Source organism: Drosophila mojavensis, unplaced genomic scaffold (genome assembly GCF_018153725.1).
Source record: "Drosophila mojavensis isolate 15081-1352.22 unplaced genomic scaffold, ASM1815372v1 contig_36, whole genome shotgun sequence".
Lineage (NCBI taxonomy): Eukaryota > Metazoa > Arthropoda > Insecta > Diptera > Drosophilidae > Drosophila > Drosophila mojavensis.
In genome coordinates, this window is record NW_025318858.1 from 11,552,539 (window position 1) to 11,571,066 (window position 18,528).

An 18,528-nucleotide genomic window follows, 5' to 3' on the forward strand; every position below is an offset into this window, starting at 1 on the left:
ATAGAAGAATCTTTGATCAGGTTGCTAATTAATAAATATATGCGTCGTTCGTCTTACCAAAAGCTAAAGTTCCTATAGATATACATATTATAATAGTCAGTGGATTAGTAAGAGATTAGGAATATCCAACTAGACTAAAAGCTATGCATCAATTAAGTAGTAAGACTCACGCAAAGCTCAAATTCGAAATTAATCTAGAAAATGATTTAAATGATAAATATCTGTTAAATTGTAAATATCTCATACGCTACATGGAATAGAACAATTAAAGTTTTTTTTTTTTTTTTTTGTATTTATTTTTCATCTGGTTAAGTAACAAATTTTTTTTTTTATATTTTTCAATTTTTTTTTCTCTTACACTTATTATAGATTATTTGTGATTTATTTGATTGTCTAATGCTTTGCGCGCATTGTCTCGAATTCTATTGCCTCGTGTTGATCCTTTTTTATCAGAGCACTTCCTCGCACCGTTGATGGATAATGCTTGCCACCAAAGATGCGTTTGAAGAGATTTGGTTTCTTGCGCGGTTTCTGTGAGCTGGTCGCAGTGCACTCTTGAGTATTCTTCGAATCTGATTTGGATAAGTCTATGGATTTGTTTTTGCGTTGCTTGACCAGACCAAGTTTTTTGAATAAACTATTGCCTCTGCTCTGCACAGACACTTTGCTAGCTAATTTTGTTGGCTGTATTAGTTTGCTCGCCTGCGGCTTGAGCTCAGCCATTGGCTGATCGTTCAGGAGCTCTTCAGCTTGTTGTTGTTCTGGTTCTTGATTGGGCTCGGTATCATTCGCTGGGGATTTGAGTCTGCGTTCCGCAATGCGTTGATAGGTGTGCATATCGTGTTGAGAGTTGCGTACGTGCAAGCCATATTGATTCTTAAAACTGGAGATGCTATCGATGCGATTGAGACTTCCTCCACTGCTCATTTGCGAATAGAAGCTGTGATCCGGACCACAGCCAGGCAAGCGTGTATCATGGGAATAAGGTTGCGATCCGCTCGAGCGAGTGGGTCTTTCCATCTATAGAAGAGGGAATAAGAGATAGATAACAGCTATCAAAGAGATGTAGCAGATATTGCTCCTCACCATAGTTATTGTTGGCTGCTGTTTGAGTGCATCGTTCTGATGATGCGCTCTTCCGGCCAATTGTTGGTTCAAGCCATACCAATAGCTGAAGTTGTGATGCTTCAATTGCTGTGCCTGATAAGCCAACCAGGCGTGTTTCTGCGCCTGGGCCTGAATCTGAGCCAGAGCCGGCGACTGTATCGGAGCTCGGCTCAGGACATTTTCATGAGGAGCATGATGAGGCAGCGGGTGTTGCATGGGATGAATGTAAGAATAAGTTTGCATATATGCTTGCGGTGGTGGATAGGGCGTATGGGGCAACTGAGCGTTGGAGTTAGTTGGCATCGTGTTATAGTAATACCAGTCAGGAAAATCTGGCTTCCACATGTTATAATTCTGTGCAAAGAAAGAGGGTTAAATGTATAAAAATGGTAATAATAATAATAATTGCTAAATCAAATATAAAAGGAATAAAATTATATATTAAAATTTATAAATACAAACTTTTATTTATTAATTTAAATATATAATAAATATAAATTTATAATAATAATTACAAATAAATATATGTGAATGTCTAATTTCCATTTTAAGAATTTCACAAATACTTATCAAAATATTTTTGCAGCAACAAATAAAATATTTACTTTAATATTGAATTTATAAAATAAAAAAATATATATTATCTTTAAATAACACATTTTCAAATATTTAATTGTTAAATATATACATATATATATATATATATATTTATTTTTTTTATATTTTTTTTTTTATATAAAAAGACACAAAACAAAAATTATATATAAATATTTAGCTTCTTAAGCATTAACTATATAGCTACACATATATATATATAAATTCATAGAAATATAAACTATCAAATAGAAAAAGAAAAAAAAAAAAAGAATTTATGACAACAAATTTAGAATTTTTGAGAATATAAATTATTAGTTATTTATAAATCTGAACTCTTCGAGCTACTCACGATCTTAGACTCTACGAATGCTCTTGGGTATGAGCCCAATAGTGAGGGTTTAGCTTTAGGACTGGCTGACATCTAGCAGATTGGACTTGCTTACTGGTTTTACAGGGTATTAACGTTAACTGTGTGCACTGAAATTCGCTCTATCCTGTATTAAAATGCCGGAACTCCGGACGTCGTAAATGACGGACTATACATAGATTTGATTAGGACTTGAAATTTTTGTTTGTTTTTGCTATTCACTATTTATGTACATTTAGTGCGGACAGGAAACTAAAAACTGAAATACAATCATAGAGAACAAATGACAAGTGAGGCAAAGCCGCTAGATGCCTGGCTTCACTGTGGCACGCTTCAATTGTCTGAGCTCACGTTCCCGTCTCCTGTTCCGCCTCCTGCCCCTGGATTGTCACATATGCAAACATTTTTGATGAACTAACCGTGCAGGTAGCCCCAGAAATTGTGGCCCGACCTCAAGCAATTCCCGGACAACATTTTAATTGTTCATAATTTATGAACTTGTCGACGGCTACGACATCATAAAAGCCCCGAAACATAAACAAACACAATGTTATGCAATGCCACGCCTGTCCAAACGACCGCCCAACCGCCCGTCCAAACAATCTGTGCGTAGAAATGAATTTCATTTTGTTGTCATTTGTGTTTGTGAAACGGGGAGAATGTTGGGCGTGGGAGGCGGAGTGAGGTTTGTGTCAGAGTTGAATCGGAACCCATCCACCGACAGCTGGCACCTTACACGGCTTACCTTTCAGGCGGGCATTGGGCCTGTCGCTCTGCTGGGGTTGTTCGCTTGAGCAGACGTCACTTTTGCTAATTAAAAGTTCAATGCGCAACATTTGCAGCAACAGCAACAGCAACAGCAACAGCAACAACAATAGCAGCAACAACAGCAGCTGCAGCACAACACCAATGACAATGACAAAGGGAATGAGGTGAACGAATAAAGGGCACAATAAAAGCGAATTGTTTTGGGCTTTCGACTGCAGCCGAAGCTGAAATGCACTAACCCAATAATAAGAGATTAGTATAGGCAGGTAGACATTGGAGAGATTGATATAGAGAGATGAAATGAAGTTGAAATAGGGAAAATTCGGGTAAAAGAGTATGACAATATAGGAAGATCTATAAGGGCGAGTCCCTTAAAAAGAAATACTATAGGAAGAGAAGAGATGCTCAACAATTCTAGAAATAAGAGACAATCAGATAAATATTTTTGTATTGTAGACTTGATATACTCTATAACCAGCTACGTCTGACATTAAGCTATATTATTTTCATGTTAATAATAGAATTAATAAATAATTATACTATAGATTTCTCCTCACATGAGCTAACTTCGAGGTTCTCTAACAAGAATATAGGCTAATTAGGACAAGAGTTATTCTTTCAACAGTTTGACCTCAAAGTTTCTTTTAGCTTGTTTTTTTTATATATATAGATTTTTAATTAAAATTTTTTTTGTTTTTTTTTTGTTTTTATAGGGTGTCTGGATATATAATATGATTCGTATTAACTATGACTGAAACTACGTTAGCACACTTGAACGTGTTTCAATGCTTATTTTCTATGTTAGTTTTATTTTATGCATATTTCAGTTCTGATAAGACAAATTCTAATTGGAATTTATGATGTGCTTAAATAAAAGGCCACATGTACCTTTACAATATAAATAATATAAAGTTTCATATATCCAAACATGATAAATAATAATATAATAAATTTTATATAATAATAATATAAAATAATTTAATATAATAATAAAAATCTTTACTATATTCTTACACAATTGAATATGCCTCAATGAAAGTGTTACATCTACCCTCAGTAGCTCCACTCGACCACTTTGTTAGTGTATTCAAAACAAGAGCATAGTTAATTTATTTCAAGCGTTCTTTACTTGTCTCCCCTTTTTGTCTGGCTGCCAGTTGTCTGTCTGATGTCCGTTGCCGTTTGAAAGCGGAGCATACGAAATCAGTTTTTAATTATTTAATTAATTGCGTAACGTTATGCAAATAGCCGGAGGAAAGTTTAATCAAACTTAAAAAAAAAGCGAAAACGAAAACGAGAACGAAAAACTCGACGAAATTGCCGTCGAATTGCATTGCATAAGAAACGAGAAGTCAGGAAAGTAAATGTTGCTGCAGTTCGCATTTGGTTGAAAAAAAAAAAAGAAAATCATATGAAATTATTTATGGATTTAAATAAGGGGAAATAAAGCAATTACAGCTGCATTTAAATGACAGATGAATGTTAAGTGCGCGCCATTCGTAAAATGTATAAAAATGCGCTTAAATTTGCCGAAGCAATAAATCTTTAAATTATGCTCATTATGTATTTGGTTGTGCCAACTAATTACATTACGTTTCAGCTACCCAATTCAGGAGAAATCACACGCACATAAAAACCACATAAAATCACCTGCGAGGCTCACGCACAGAGGGGGAGAGAGAAAGGAATAAGAGAATGAGAGAGCAAGAGGAAGGGAAAGGTGGCCCAACCCAGCATTTTATTTATGACCTCGTCTGTAATATTTGAAGTTATATTTTTGATTTTTTATATGGCTTGTGGAAATGGCGTGGGGTTGATGTGGTTGGGGTTTTGGGGCTGACTGACTGCCACAGGTCGCAAGTGTTGAAAACCGCAACGAACGTGGCAGCGGCTGTCACAACGCATTCCAATGCTGCGAGCAACGTGTGTGTAAGTGTGTGTGTGTGTGAAGTTTGGGGGCAACATTCAGTGAAGAATTTGCCCAAGCAGTGAGATATTTTTCACGGCTATCTGCTCATAATTACCTCACCAAATGCTTCGCCTATAAAAATATAGAAACTTTTACTTTAGAAAATATGTTATAAGAGCCTGAACATGAGCTAAATTATAGACATGAAAAAGTTGTAATACCATTCGCAATAGATGTAAACTTCGAGCCCGACTAAATATATTCCCATCGCTGGGGGATAAAATGGAAAACTAATTGGTATCATGTATTTTTAGCATTTTCCAATTTGTGGTACGTGCTCGGTGACCTTAAGTGTTCCCTGGTGAGCATTCAAATGGTTTAGGATTGATTAGGTTAACAGCAAATATCTCTTTCTCTTTGTGTGCGTGTCTTTCTTTCTGTCTCGCTCTCACTCACACTCAATATATATGGCTATTAATTGAAATGTTGCAGTGAGAAATAAGTCTGTATATAGCTATATAAATATGTAGCGTATATAAGTATTGACATATATATATATATATATATATTTATCTACATAGTAAAGAGCTGCAAGTTTTTTAATTAATTTCATCATCAAAAGTTTCATGAGCTTTTTTTTTAATGCAGTTTGGCTTTTAAAGCGTAATTATGTAGTTTGTTAACTCAAAGCCGAAAGCACTGTCTGTTTTTTGGTTTACTATAAAATATGCTTTATGCAGCTATAAGGGAGTTGAAAGAGGGGAATAAATATATTTAGCTAGGTTTTAATTATGTAAATAAATAGATATCGAAACTCTACGTAGAGCTTAGGTTAATTTCTAGAAAAAATACTTTAAATTTAAGATTTTTTTTTTTATTGATTTCAAGTCTTTTATTTACAATATATAAAAAAAAAATATTTAGTCTAATAAAATTTTTCTAGATTTACAGATATATTCATACTCTGCTAAAAATACATATTTTCTATATATATAAATAATATAATATAAATATAAATATAAAAGAATTTAGGAAAAATAACAGTAATTAACTATATTTATATACTTTATGCTCTGCGTTATACATAAATATAGATATACACATTTTCTTACAAAAATAGGTATTTTAAATAGATTAATTGGTATCATATTTTATAAATTATTTAAGGATATTTTAGTGCAACATCTTCCTGTATTATTTGCTTGATATTTATAAATTTATTAAAGGATATATGCTAAGACTCAGTTGGAATGTAAATAAATTTAAAGTTGATATATTAAAAATTATATATAAAATTTTTGAAAAATTTGAGCTGAAATTATAACAGAAATTTATAACAAAATAAATACAGTTATAATACAGATTAAAATACAAATATAATTTGAAAGGATGTCAGAGGAGTTGACAACAACTAGAATATGAATGACCCATTTTCTACATTGCATTTGTGCTGCTCTCTTTGGCAGTGCTTAGTGGCTTGCCCTGTTTAAGAAATAATATAATATACCCAATCTTTTTAGCTATATGCTATTCATTAAAAAACTTTGTAACTGTTTTCTAATTAAAGCTTTAGAAATTACAGGCAAGTATTTATTGTAGCTTCATTGACTTGGGGATATCTAAGAACAACAACAATTTTTCTCGGAATGATACTAACTATTTTTATGCAAAGTTTTTCCCCCCTCCCATTAATTCTGTGCAACATTAGAGACTTTGTTTCTTTTATAAAGTCCGGAGCTTTTTATTAAATTGAAGTAAACCCGTTGGCAGCTTCCTGTTGTAGAGTCTACAATTACGTGCGTATATTTAAAAGTAGATTAAATAATTTTGCCTGTCACTCCACCCCGTGCCGCCCAATGGCACCCCATGCCACTCCCACCACTCCACCTCACTCCTTTGGCTGTTCAGGCCAAACAAATTGCTTGACTGTAAAATAAAATGAATTCAAAATAAACAGCAGGCAGCCCAAGTCGAGCCAGCAAAATCAGCCCAAACCAAATTAACGTGCATAAATCTAAATTAAATTTTTTCTTAAGAAGAAAAAAAAAAAAAGCTTAAATAAGAGAAAAGAAACCAGGAAATTTAAGAGCAAATACTGTTTGCTAGCATAACTTGTGAAATTTGTTGTCGAGGGCCATGCCCACAATGCTGGCTTGGTTGTTCGCCTGTTGGAGGCGTGGGGGCGGTTGGGGCGGTACCTCAAATAAAATGAGTAATGCCGTTTGTACTTAATTTGAATGACAAATGTCTCAGAGCCGTAAACATATTTATTACGCTCACTGTAGCTCTTACTCTTACTGCTTCTTCTTCTTCTTCATCTTGTTGTTGTTGTTGTTGTTGCGCCAAAGAGTCTGTCATAATTTCAAACTCTTCAACCTGTCCACCCTACCCCTACCACGCCCACATTTCTGGGCATTCCGTCAGCTGTCGCTTCGTATTGTTGCCTTCATTAATCGTTGCATACGCAAAGATTTAACAATATTTAGTTTAATTATGCAAACAACATTCCTCGGAATACATTCTATTGATTTAAGTGCTTATTTAGCCTGTTTGTGTGGGTGTGTGTGTGTGTGTGTGTGGGTGTATTTGTGTTAGTGCTTCTTATTTGTGTGTTTGTTTGCTCACCTGCCTTTGCCTATTTGCTACCTTGTTACATATTTCTGTTTATCTTTCCCACTGTTTATTGTCCGATGATATTTCAATTAAAACACCTTCGATTTCTAATTGCAGCATGGAAACCATGATTACCAGAAAACACAGATAAAAATGCCAGCGCAAATTTATTGGAAGACTAAACAAATTCGGGCAGTTTTGTTCGTGGTAAGTAATGCCAACAAAAATTCGAATAATTAATATTTTTCTTAGAAATCTAGTCTGCCCACGTTAATTGGGCTGAAATAATAGAAGATGCTTAATATAGAAAAATCATATTAGCTTACATAAGATATTATATAAGATAGTATTTATAAACAATTGTTAATTGAACTGCAGAGCAGATGTTGGAAATATTAGATTGTCGAATATTTTTTTTTTCTTGTAGTAACATTCATATGAAATATTTGTTTTAATTTATTTTTTTATATATATTTCTTATTTATTTTTTATTATAATTAATTTTATTTATTTAATTTTAGTTCTTTGTCTTTATATTAACGAATAGTATATATTGTATATGTATATATTGTTTTTTTTTTCTTTTTATTCGTTCATTTCTTTTTATTTATTTTATTTATTATTATTTATTATTATTTAATTTTAATTCCCAGTCTATATTATATCAAACAAATTTTCTCTTACGTTTATTGATAAAGTCACTAGATTACTTTACAATTATTATACAAAAATTGGTTTGTTACTAATAGAAAGGTCTCTTTACAATTAAATGAATATATAGTAAAAAGAAATTTAAATTGTGTGTAGATTTCTTAAGTTTCTCAGTTTAAGCTTCGTTATATTGCTATCGATAATAAATATTCTCTAAGACTTGCTTATCGTTACGCTCACAATAACTAACTCTGTTGCTTTACTTCTTGTAAAGTACAAATTGAGCAACTTATTCAGCTGAGTTGATGAGTTCACTTATCCAATGAGATCATGTACTTTGACGCCTCTCAATTGGCTGCTCTGGGGCTACAGTGTGTCACTCGAACAAACCAAAGTTGAAAGTAGTGTTAGTAAAGTCATTGCCGAGTTATTTGAATAATGTATTATCGCATGTGGTTTTCATATATTTTTTCTTTGGTAGATAATTTATTTATATATTTGAGTAATTAACTGAAATATTATCAATCCTTCATAAGTTGTTAATAAGAGGAGACTTTTGAATTAATATGCAGAAATAAATAAAGTACTTTTTTTTTTATTTTTATAAATATAATTTTAGTTATTTACATTACCTTAAATATACATTTTATTTATTTTCAGTTATTTATTAAACTCCAGTTAAGTTTTTATTATATATATATATATATATAAAGTTTATTACATACAGCTTAAAAAAATTATGATTTGAAAATTTGAATTCAAATAAATATACTCGTATGTACCTAAATACAAGCAAATTCCGTCCACATTTTGTATAATACTCACTTTATATATAACAAGTTAAGCAACTACTACTTGACTTCTAACGATCCTCCCCTCAATCCCACCTCTCCACCCTTCTTCTCATCACACTCTCTCACTCGCTCTCTTGCTAACTTGATGATTAAAACCATTTTTGCTCTCATCATTTTTGAAATTAGAAAACATAAAATGCTAGCATAATTTGCTGGGCCACCGTAAACATCTGCCCCAGCCCTAAATGCAATTTAAATATGGTCACATAATCGTTAAAGTCAGTCGCCTTTAGAAATTGTGTGACAATTATAAACCAGAGCAATAATGTGGCCATCAAAGTATACAACCCTCTGCTGTACTGAGCTGTGGCTGAGGCAATATTCATAAATTTTAAAGCAGGACAAAAAAAAAAAAAAGAAAGAAAACAAAACAAAAAGGGGAAAAAGAAGGGAAACGCATCAAATTTTCGGAAAATGTAATAAAACATCAAATTACCAATAATTTGGAGGACTAGGCTGGGCAAGGATTGTTGAATCCTTTTTTCACTCAACCAGTTGAGTTGACCGTGATGCGGTTGCGGGTCGAGGGAGGCGGCCTTCAGGACTCGATCAAGTTGGACAGCAACACGTGCCGCTTTCTGATTGCGGATACTTTTCGTCGGCCCGTTGGCATTTTATAGCGCCAATGAGGCATCCAGTTAGGTCAACCCCAAACACCAACCCAAATCCCTAACCGAAACCCAATCTCAATTCTAAATCTATCCCTAACAACGAGTTCCATGTATTTTGCTGGTCATTGGCGGCGGCAAAGGATTAGGTCATGTAGCTTGTAAACTGCTCTATAGAGTGTTTACTGAATGTGCCAGTGTGTGTGTGTGTTTGCGTTTGCCTTCCTTAATGTGTGGGCGTGGCAGCGGGCCATACAACTTGTTACTGTGCGCACATTACCATAATGTATTTTATCTGGTTGCTGACTTGTGCGGCCCCTCAGTTAGAAATCACTTAAGACGCTCTGCTCCTGCTGCTGCTGCTTCTGTTGCTGCCTCTACTCCTGCCAACATAATAATGCCCATTGACCATTCTTTTGGTATTAGTTCGTTTCAAGTTACCCACAGTTCGCTTGACTGACTGTCTGGCATGCCTGAGCTGGACAGCAGGCAGGCCAGGTCGATGTTCGGTCTTCCTTCGACCGGTTAGCAACCGGGTTTTGGTTTTACATGCTCGTTCTCCTCATCATTCCTTGTGCCTTTTGTGTGTCTGTCTGTGCATTTGTTTCGACTTGCGTGAAATTGCAAAATCAATCAATTCGATTACGTATACGTAATATTTATAAATATTTAATGTTAAGCATTATACGCATTTTTGCCTGCCTGCCTGCCTGCCTTCGATGCGTTACGTTACGGTTCGATGTTATGTAAATGGTATTGTCTACAGCAGCAGTCGATTGTGTGTGTGTGTGGTGTGTGTGTGTTTGCTGTATTTTATGTACTAGCCCCTGCCAGGCTCTGTGTTTTGGGCTCCTCGAAATGGTTTCGATATGTTAATAAGTAATGTTGAGGCAAGTTTTCGCATAACCTCAAATTTGCTGAGCTCATTTGGGATATTACATGCATATAGATTTCCTTGTTATATACCTATATATCAGTATATATATTTATACAGTTGTATATATTAAAGCATATATTGTACACTGTGCAATTGGTATTCGGCAATTTGAATTGTTATTATGTCTTTGATAGGGTTGATTATAATGTTACTGAATGCAGAGGTAGAGAGATGGTATATGAAAAATATATATATATATATCTATTATTACATAAATTTTTGTTTAATCATTAAGTGAGACTAATTTCTGTTATTCTTTTTGTATTACATAATAATAACAGATAGGCATTTCCTCTTAGATGACAAAGATTTATTGCAATGACTTTTAGTTTATTGTAATCATGTTGTAATCAATTATATTTCTTTATTTATTTTTTTTTTTTTATTAATTTCTTATACATATTTTTGTATTAGAAATCGTTTGATTCTAAGCGTAACTTGTAAACACAGTAGAACCGAATGGTCACACACTATTTTGGGTATATTTATATGTATTTTGACAACACAGAGTATTAAAAGTTGATGAAACCTGAATGAATGATTCAATAGATTTTTCAGTTTAAAAGTTTCCACCTTGAAGCTTAGAAAGAAGCTTTTGATGATGATTTTATTGCAGATAGTAAAACTTTTTTCATACAACAAATTGTATGAGCTCTTTTCAAAAAGTATCGCAAACAATGAATTTTAATGAATATGTTGGTATCCTATTCTAGGCTAACAATTGAATACGAAGTAAAATTTTGACACCTGGTGTCCTTCATCTATCTTTGATATTTGCCTATTTGAAAACATTTCTATACAATTTTTCTATCGAATTCTCAGATTAGTCGATGTCTTATTCCCGGAACTGAATAGGTATACAAAGATAGAGGCACAAGTGTTTAATATCTGATTGTATTTACTTTAAAGAAGACGAAATAGATATGAATAAATAATTAAATTTGTAAAGGAATAAGAGTTCTATACATATGCGTTTTAGTTAAATAAAATATAAATAATATAATAAGAATTAAATTACTGAATATACAAATATAAGATGAATCTCATGTCCATGTTTTGCTTGAAGTACAGTGATTAAATCTCAACTGATTCCTTGCTTGAGAGAGCAAGGCTTTGTCTAATTGTTTATGTAGATTCATCAAATAGCAACACTTAAATTAAGCCCTAATTTCCTCTTGCCTCTATTGCCATGGTGCTCCTTTAATTGGACCAATTAGCTATAAGTGTTTTACTTACTGATGTGCCCATGCTTGATTGCTTTATTTGTATAATGGAAAAGTGGAAAAGTGCAATTGAATTAGTCTATTTGAAGCGAATATTCAGACATGAATAACTTTTATAATGAAGTGAATATTTATACATAAATGACTTTTTATTATATTTGTCTTTATGGGGTGAATATTTTATTTATAGATGAATTTTAAGCATTATTTATAATTATTAGAGATTTTATCAGATTTAAAACACATAGCTACTGCCATTTTGAACGAAAGATTAAAGATTTAAACTCAATTGAGTTGCTAAATAAAAAGAGAATATTTTTAAATGATTGCTCTTTCCGTCACTTAACGTTTTTTCTCATGTAATTATTTGCAGTTTTTGTATTTTATTATTATTTGACAATTACAATTTTTTAACAATTGCATAGACAATGACAAATGTTATTGTTGCCGTTGTTTTGTTTTTTCTTTTGTTTGTTCTCTGCAAGCATTATATATTTAAGAGCATTAAAAAGCTCTATTGATATTTAATGAAGTTATAAAATCGCGAGATTTTTGCAATGCGCTTGACCTCATTGGGCAGTGCAACAATTTCGATTCGGTTCGATTTCGGTTGACCATATTTAGTTCGGGGCTTTTTCCCACTGTTTTTAGCAGTTCATGAAATATGTAAACCTTTGTTGCATACCATGCCAGGCCCCGATCTGCCCGCCTGCTCTATTCTAGTGGCTGGCATATTTTAAAGGCATTTCTCTTTTTGTTTTTTTGCAGACCGCATGCAGTAGCGGCGTTTAAATAAATGCTGCGCTTTTTTCCCAAATCCAACAATGTGAAAAAAGTTTGTTTAATTGTTTTAAAATGTTTGTGGGTATGTGTTACAGGCAAGGCTCATCTGTGTGTATGTGTGCGTGTGTGTGTGTGGCGTGAACTGCACAATTTTTGCTTTTTTATTTGAGCGCATAATTTATGCATGTGTTGCCTTTAGCTGAGCTACCCAACGCAACGCTCTGTGCTCTGTGCTCTGTGCGTTGTTATCCAGGACTGCGATTGGTTTGGAAAATGACGGCAAAAGTCAAATTGTGAGGTTTACCAATGGGGACTTTTGTTATTCATTTTTTCGCTTTCTCTCCCTTCTCTTCACGGTGCCTGCTAGGAACATGACAAACACCCCATGCCGATTGATAATGGGAATTGAAATGCGAAACAGCGAATTTGTTTTGATTTAACAGTCGATATGTGTGCTTATCGAGGGAAAAACGTATATATATATATATATATATATACATATATGCTATATATGTAATCCTGTTCTTTTATTATTTAACATTGTTTTAAATTGAGGCAGTTATATGCATTTGTTGTGGATTTTTTAATTTGTGCAGTGAATTATTATTATTATTATTATTTTTTTCGCTTTCATATGTAGACATTTGGGGATATTACTGATATGTTTCATAGCTTTGAAGTTATGGAATGATTATTATTTATCTTATATATATATATTTATAAATTTCTGAATTATTTCTGCTTTGTTAATTTGACTGGTCTGAGTTCAGGTCTTTGCTTTGAAATCATTCTAATCCATAAATTAATAGAATTTAATATATAATGTGTCAAGGGATAAGTCTATTGCCGCTTCTTAATCTATGCCGTTAAATCATAAGAAAATTCGAAAATTATATGCCTGCACGTTTTGTTGAGAGACAGGTCTCTCCACCTCTCCTCTTATCATCATATAAAAAAAAATAATATTTGATATAATTTACAATATGTATGTGTATACCAGCTATTGTTTTTATGGTATAAAGTTTGGTATGTATATGTACTTGTATTTTAAATATCATTAATAATTACATATGAAAAGTAAATTTTTGTCTATTATTTGGAAATATATTCTCATAATTGCTTAAATTTATAACTTTTAATTCATACATAAATATAATATAAAATTTGTTTATATATTTTATTCGATAAAAGTTAATTTATTAATAAATCATCTTTATTACAAACTCTCCCATTTGATCTGAGCTGAAAAGTTAATCAACCCAATGATTACTTAAGCTAAATATATAAATTCCTAATGAAATGAATTAGCTAAATTAAGGTGAAGAAAATCACAATCTCCACAACCCTGTGTTAGTTAATCATGTGGCACTGTCATATTCGAAATTTCGCCCGAGGCATTTGAGCTGTCGCTGCGCTGAGCTGAGCTAACATTTGGTGTGTGGCAGGAACGACGCATTTGTGTGCGACATCCGAATATGGGTCATCAAAATTTGTTGTCCGATGGCTCAACAGTTGAGAGTCATATGTGAATCGCCTGACAGTTTCACGCATCGCTATCGTCATCTCACGGACTGCAAATTGCTTCGTATTAATCAACGTCGCTGCTGGTTCCAGGACCCGCACATGCCGCAACACTGGCCAGCGAATGTGTGTATTCTGTTCGGTTTGTTCAGGTCTTCCTCTGTGTGTGTGTGTGTGTGTGTGTTAGGGTGAGGGTGAGGGCGTGTGCGTGCTCATTGGTGCGTAATAATTGCTTGGCCATAGGCTCAGCGTCAACTTCTCATGCACACACGCACGCACACACACACACACACGCACACACACCTGCCATAGATAGTTCGTGTTACTCAGTCATGTGATTAGCCGCACACACACACACATACCAATATGCTCATGAAAGTGTGAATTTTGTGTGTGTGTGTGTGCGTGTGTGTGTGTATGTACAAAGCTAGTGTCCTGGAGCCGTTAGCCCAGGGAGTGCACGAAATTATGCGGAAATTGTTGCATATTTAAGTGGGCACGCGTGAACAACTGTTAAAAACTTGCGTTTGTTTTGCGTAAACGTGCGAGCGAACATTTTAAGCGTTCCATGCGAAATATGCCGTAAAACCTGATTGTGTGAACACATTTGCCAGCTGGTGTGGAAATTTCATATGAATTTCACTGAGAGTGGCTCTAATCATTGTGGGCAAATTGTGATATAGTATGGGACGTACGTATGTGGGTTAACTTTTGTGAATCGTGCAAGCTTAGGTTAGCAGGAGAGCAAATAAGATAAAAATAATTAAATTAATTATGAAAATCTTTTAATGAATTTAAGTAGATAGTTGAGGGTTTTTCTTGTCCATTTTTTTTTTATTTCATTTTTCATTTCATTTTTTTTTTAATATTTATATATTTTTTATTTTAAAGAAAAAAAATCTTCTGAAAGTCCTTGTAATCATCATATATGAGCTTACTTTTTTTATTTTTACAAGTTTAGGATGGCAATAGAGTAAAAAATGTCAATTTAAATTTATTTCACTTTTTTATAACTACAGATTTTTGTGAATGGTATTTGACAATAATATAAGAGTTTAGACTAAGAAATAGGTCTTCTATATTAGATATTTATTTACATACATGCATATGCGATAACATAATTATTTGGGAAGCAAAGCAAAGAAATAGAAAACACCAAAGGAGAGTAAATAGGAATATTTATTTATTAAATAAATTAAGAAAAATACTAATTGAACTAGTTTTTTAAAAGTTTAGTTATTTTTAATTTTTATTTATTTTTAATTTAATTTTTGTTTTGCTTTAATATTTATGAATTTGATTAAACTTTGTAAATGTTGAAATGTTGAGTTTTTAAAATTCAATTTGCGATTAAAAGCTGTTACTCTAAGGATCGAGAGTATACTATGTATATTAAAATTTAATGTAATAATTTGTATACCTTGGCAATCAGTGAGCTGGTAAAAAATTTGGTATAAAAGCTGCTTTTGGAGATAATTATAATCATAATAATCATCCCGACTTTGCGTTATTACATTAGCTCGAAAGTTTCAATTGTATTTAAACTTCTAGGTGAAGCAATATTCAGAATTGTGATAGAGCACAGATTAAATGCTAAGCTCAAAGATCCTTGTAAGTCCTCAAATAAAACTTGAAGAGGTTTGCCAGAATTTTAATGAGTCTAGGGCAATTACAGCAGCCATTGACATACAAATTCATTGCTGATGAGTCCTAGAATGTCCTAGAATGCAGCATCTGCCAGGTCAAAAACAATCTATTCCGAATCTGTTGCATCTGTTAAGAGATAAAATGAGCCTACGGAGAAGAATCATAGGGAAAAATATAATAGGGAGATTGGGTAGTGTGGCAACGCGGAGAGCCATCCCAGGGAGAGCAAAATTTCTGCTCTTACAATTATTATTAAAATTATAATTACAATTAATTATTACATATGATCACCAAATGGCTAAACATTGGGTATTTTTGAGTCGAACTCTATCGACTTGATGGTGAAAGCTGAGCAATATCAACAAATATATCCTACACATACACATAGACACAGAGATGCAATTTATGTGGTGCTCTAATTACTCAGTGCGTCGATCCATTTTATGCACTGCCGTCGTTCACTTGAATTGATTTGATGCAATTACCCAAGCTCTGATTTGCCAACCAACAAATCTCGGCCACAATTCAGGCACAGAGCAGAATACCCAAGAGCTCAACCGCAGCAAACTGAGCAAAATCAACCGCAAAGGGCGAATTCCACTTGAATTTGGCAATATGATAAATTAATTTTCGCAATTGTAACTGAAATTGAAATGCATAACTTTGTTTGTTTGCTTGTTTCGTTCTTCTTCTCCTCCTTTTTGTATGTTTATTTTATTTGTGTGTGTGTTTTTGTGTACATTTTTTTCTGCTTCGGTTTCTATTCGAATCATTTGACCGGTGCACAAAAACTTTGAGTAATTGCCAAAAGAAAAGCGCAGAAGGAATAAAGCCAAAATGGGAGCAACGGGCTAAACCAAATAAAACCATAAACTGAATTCAGTTTGTTAGATGTTGTATTACCCATAGACACACACACACATACACATAGAGCTTTCTCTTTACCCTTGTAACAAAGCCAAATTCAACTATTATTGGCACGTTATGGGGCAGCTGTAGAGGGAGTGCCGGGATTGGCATTCGTTAGGGTCAACTTCACAAGCACACACAAAGACACAGACACACACACACACACACTCCCTCACAGACAGTCTCACATACAATCGCAGCAGCGTAACAATTGCTAATGTACAAAATATTTCATGACTCTGCAGTTGGTTATTCTTATTATACCCTGGCGTTGGCGCACAGGCGGCATATTTGCTATTGAATACTCTTTTTACTTCAAATTTTATACGAATTTTAGCTAAAATAAAATAAAGTAAAATCTTAATAATATTTTATATTTAATAGACATTTAGTACAACGTAGCCTATTGAAATTTAATTTAAGGCTTTTTCAAATTTATAAATAAAAATTGTATGTAAGATTTGTATTTCCAGTTCTTTGCTTTCCTTTTGAGTTAAGGTTATGATTCTTCAAATATAATTAGAAACGATTTTTCTAAATTTGATCTTTTGATCTGTTTTTCTTTTGGAATTATTGTCTTCAAATAATTATTCTTTATGTATATATGAAGTTGATCAATGAGGCATAAGTTCATTAATTTTTCTAATTTTAATTTTTTTTATTTGACCAAGGTTAACTAATTATGCCTTATATAGAGATATAAAGGTTATAGTTTTTCAAAGTTGATCTGAAAAGAGTCCTTCATAAAATCTGATTTTTAAAAAACATTTTCAAAATTGCAACTTTAATCAAAATATGTATATGTTTTTCCAAAATTGTACTTATCAATAAGTGAATTAGTTTTAAAATAATATTATATTGTTATAATATAATATTTTGTTAAAATCAATATAGTAGATATTTAGAAATCTGTCTTCACTTGTTTACTCTATCTTTTCCACTTCTTTTTGAAAATTCATTTAGTTCACCTAAAAATGTTCCTATTCCATATATTATCATGTCGTACAGAGCATCCCTCAGTTGTGCTCATTTCTGACTTAATTCGTCCATTCTTATTTGTTCATATTTTTCTTTGCTGACTTTGCTTCATGCCACACTACACTTGCATTCTTTTATTCATTCATTGCATTCAGTTTGAGTTTTAGTTTCAGTTCCCCGTTCCCCGTTCCTGGTTGCCCGCTGCCCATTCCTCGTTCCCTCCCACTGTACTGTTTCGCGAGTTGTACTCAGTTTGGTGCTGTATGTAGAAGACTCTTTTGGGTTCACATCGTTCGTTCATTTGCAGCTGAGCTCAGTTTGTTTGTTGCCGGCGCCTTCTCTTCCAGCAGAGTTCAACTCAAACATACTTCTGCAGCAATACAAAGCATTGGGCAAAGCATTGCTAGAGTGACGCGGTTTTGTAACTGTGGCATTGTTGTGGGTGGGTTGGTGATGGCGGTAGACAGAGAGAGAGAGAGAGTCAGAAGGAGATTGGAGCTTGGAGCTTGGACGTAATGAGGGATGATGAACTAACAGTGGAAGACTTGAGTTTGGGGCTACTTGGGGCAACGACGACGTCAGCAACGATGCATTCAATTGGCCGCTGCGGCCAATGCGCTGTAAAAGAAACAAAAAGCGGCGCTTCTTAGTTTCGCCGGTCTGTTGGGGCAATGAGAAAGGGCTATGGGAAATTCGAATGAATTTTTTTGGATCAATTTTAAAGTTTTTGATATTCATTATAAGTATTTGTGATGTATATTCGATACTATATGGCAATGAGTATGGCTTATTATATTATTATATTATTTGAAATATACCTGAAGGTATTCAAGGTATGTCTGGTATATTTTTCGTACAGTTTTTACAAAGTCTATAAGAAATGTATTTTATTTTATTTAATTTTTTTTTTAATTATTGCTATTTAACCATTTGTGATCAATTATGTTCTCAAATATATTTATTCATTCAACAAAGAATTGTTAAGTTCGTTATTTCATAAGCTCTAAGTACGAGCGCTAACTTAGCACGATCGATATGGTCGATGTGGAATAAAGT

At 33.3% G+C, this 18,528-nt stretch overlaps 2 protein-coding genes across 7 annotated transcripts in view; one reads left to right on the forward strand and one right to left on the reverse strand.

Moving 5' to 3' along the window:
- Positions 1–18,528, forward strand: part of LOC6576562 (protein madd-4) — a 93,615-nt gene that overhangs the window by 8,740 nt on the left and 66,347 nt on the right. For all 6 annotated transcript variants that reach the window (XM_044008475.1, XM_044008476.1, XM_044008477.1 and 3 more), the window contains exon 2: positions 7,479–7,568. In XM_044008475.1, coding sequence (XP_043864410.1) covers positions 7,479–7,568 — 90 coding nt within the window. The remainder of the gene's footprint in view (positions 1–7,478; positions 7,569–18,528) is intronic.
- LOC6576561 lies at positions 325–2,345 on the reverse strand. Its single transcript, XM_002002514.4, has 3 exons — positions 2,054–2,345; positions 1,087–1,461; positions 325–1,020 (listed from the first exon to the last, which is right to left on the reverse strand). Exons 1-3 carry the CDS (start codon positions 2,123–2,125, stop codon positions 394–396), a joined length of 1,074 nt encoding a protein of 357 aa, XP_002002550.2. The 5' UTR covers positions 2,126–2,345; the 3' UTR covers positions 325–393.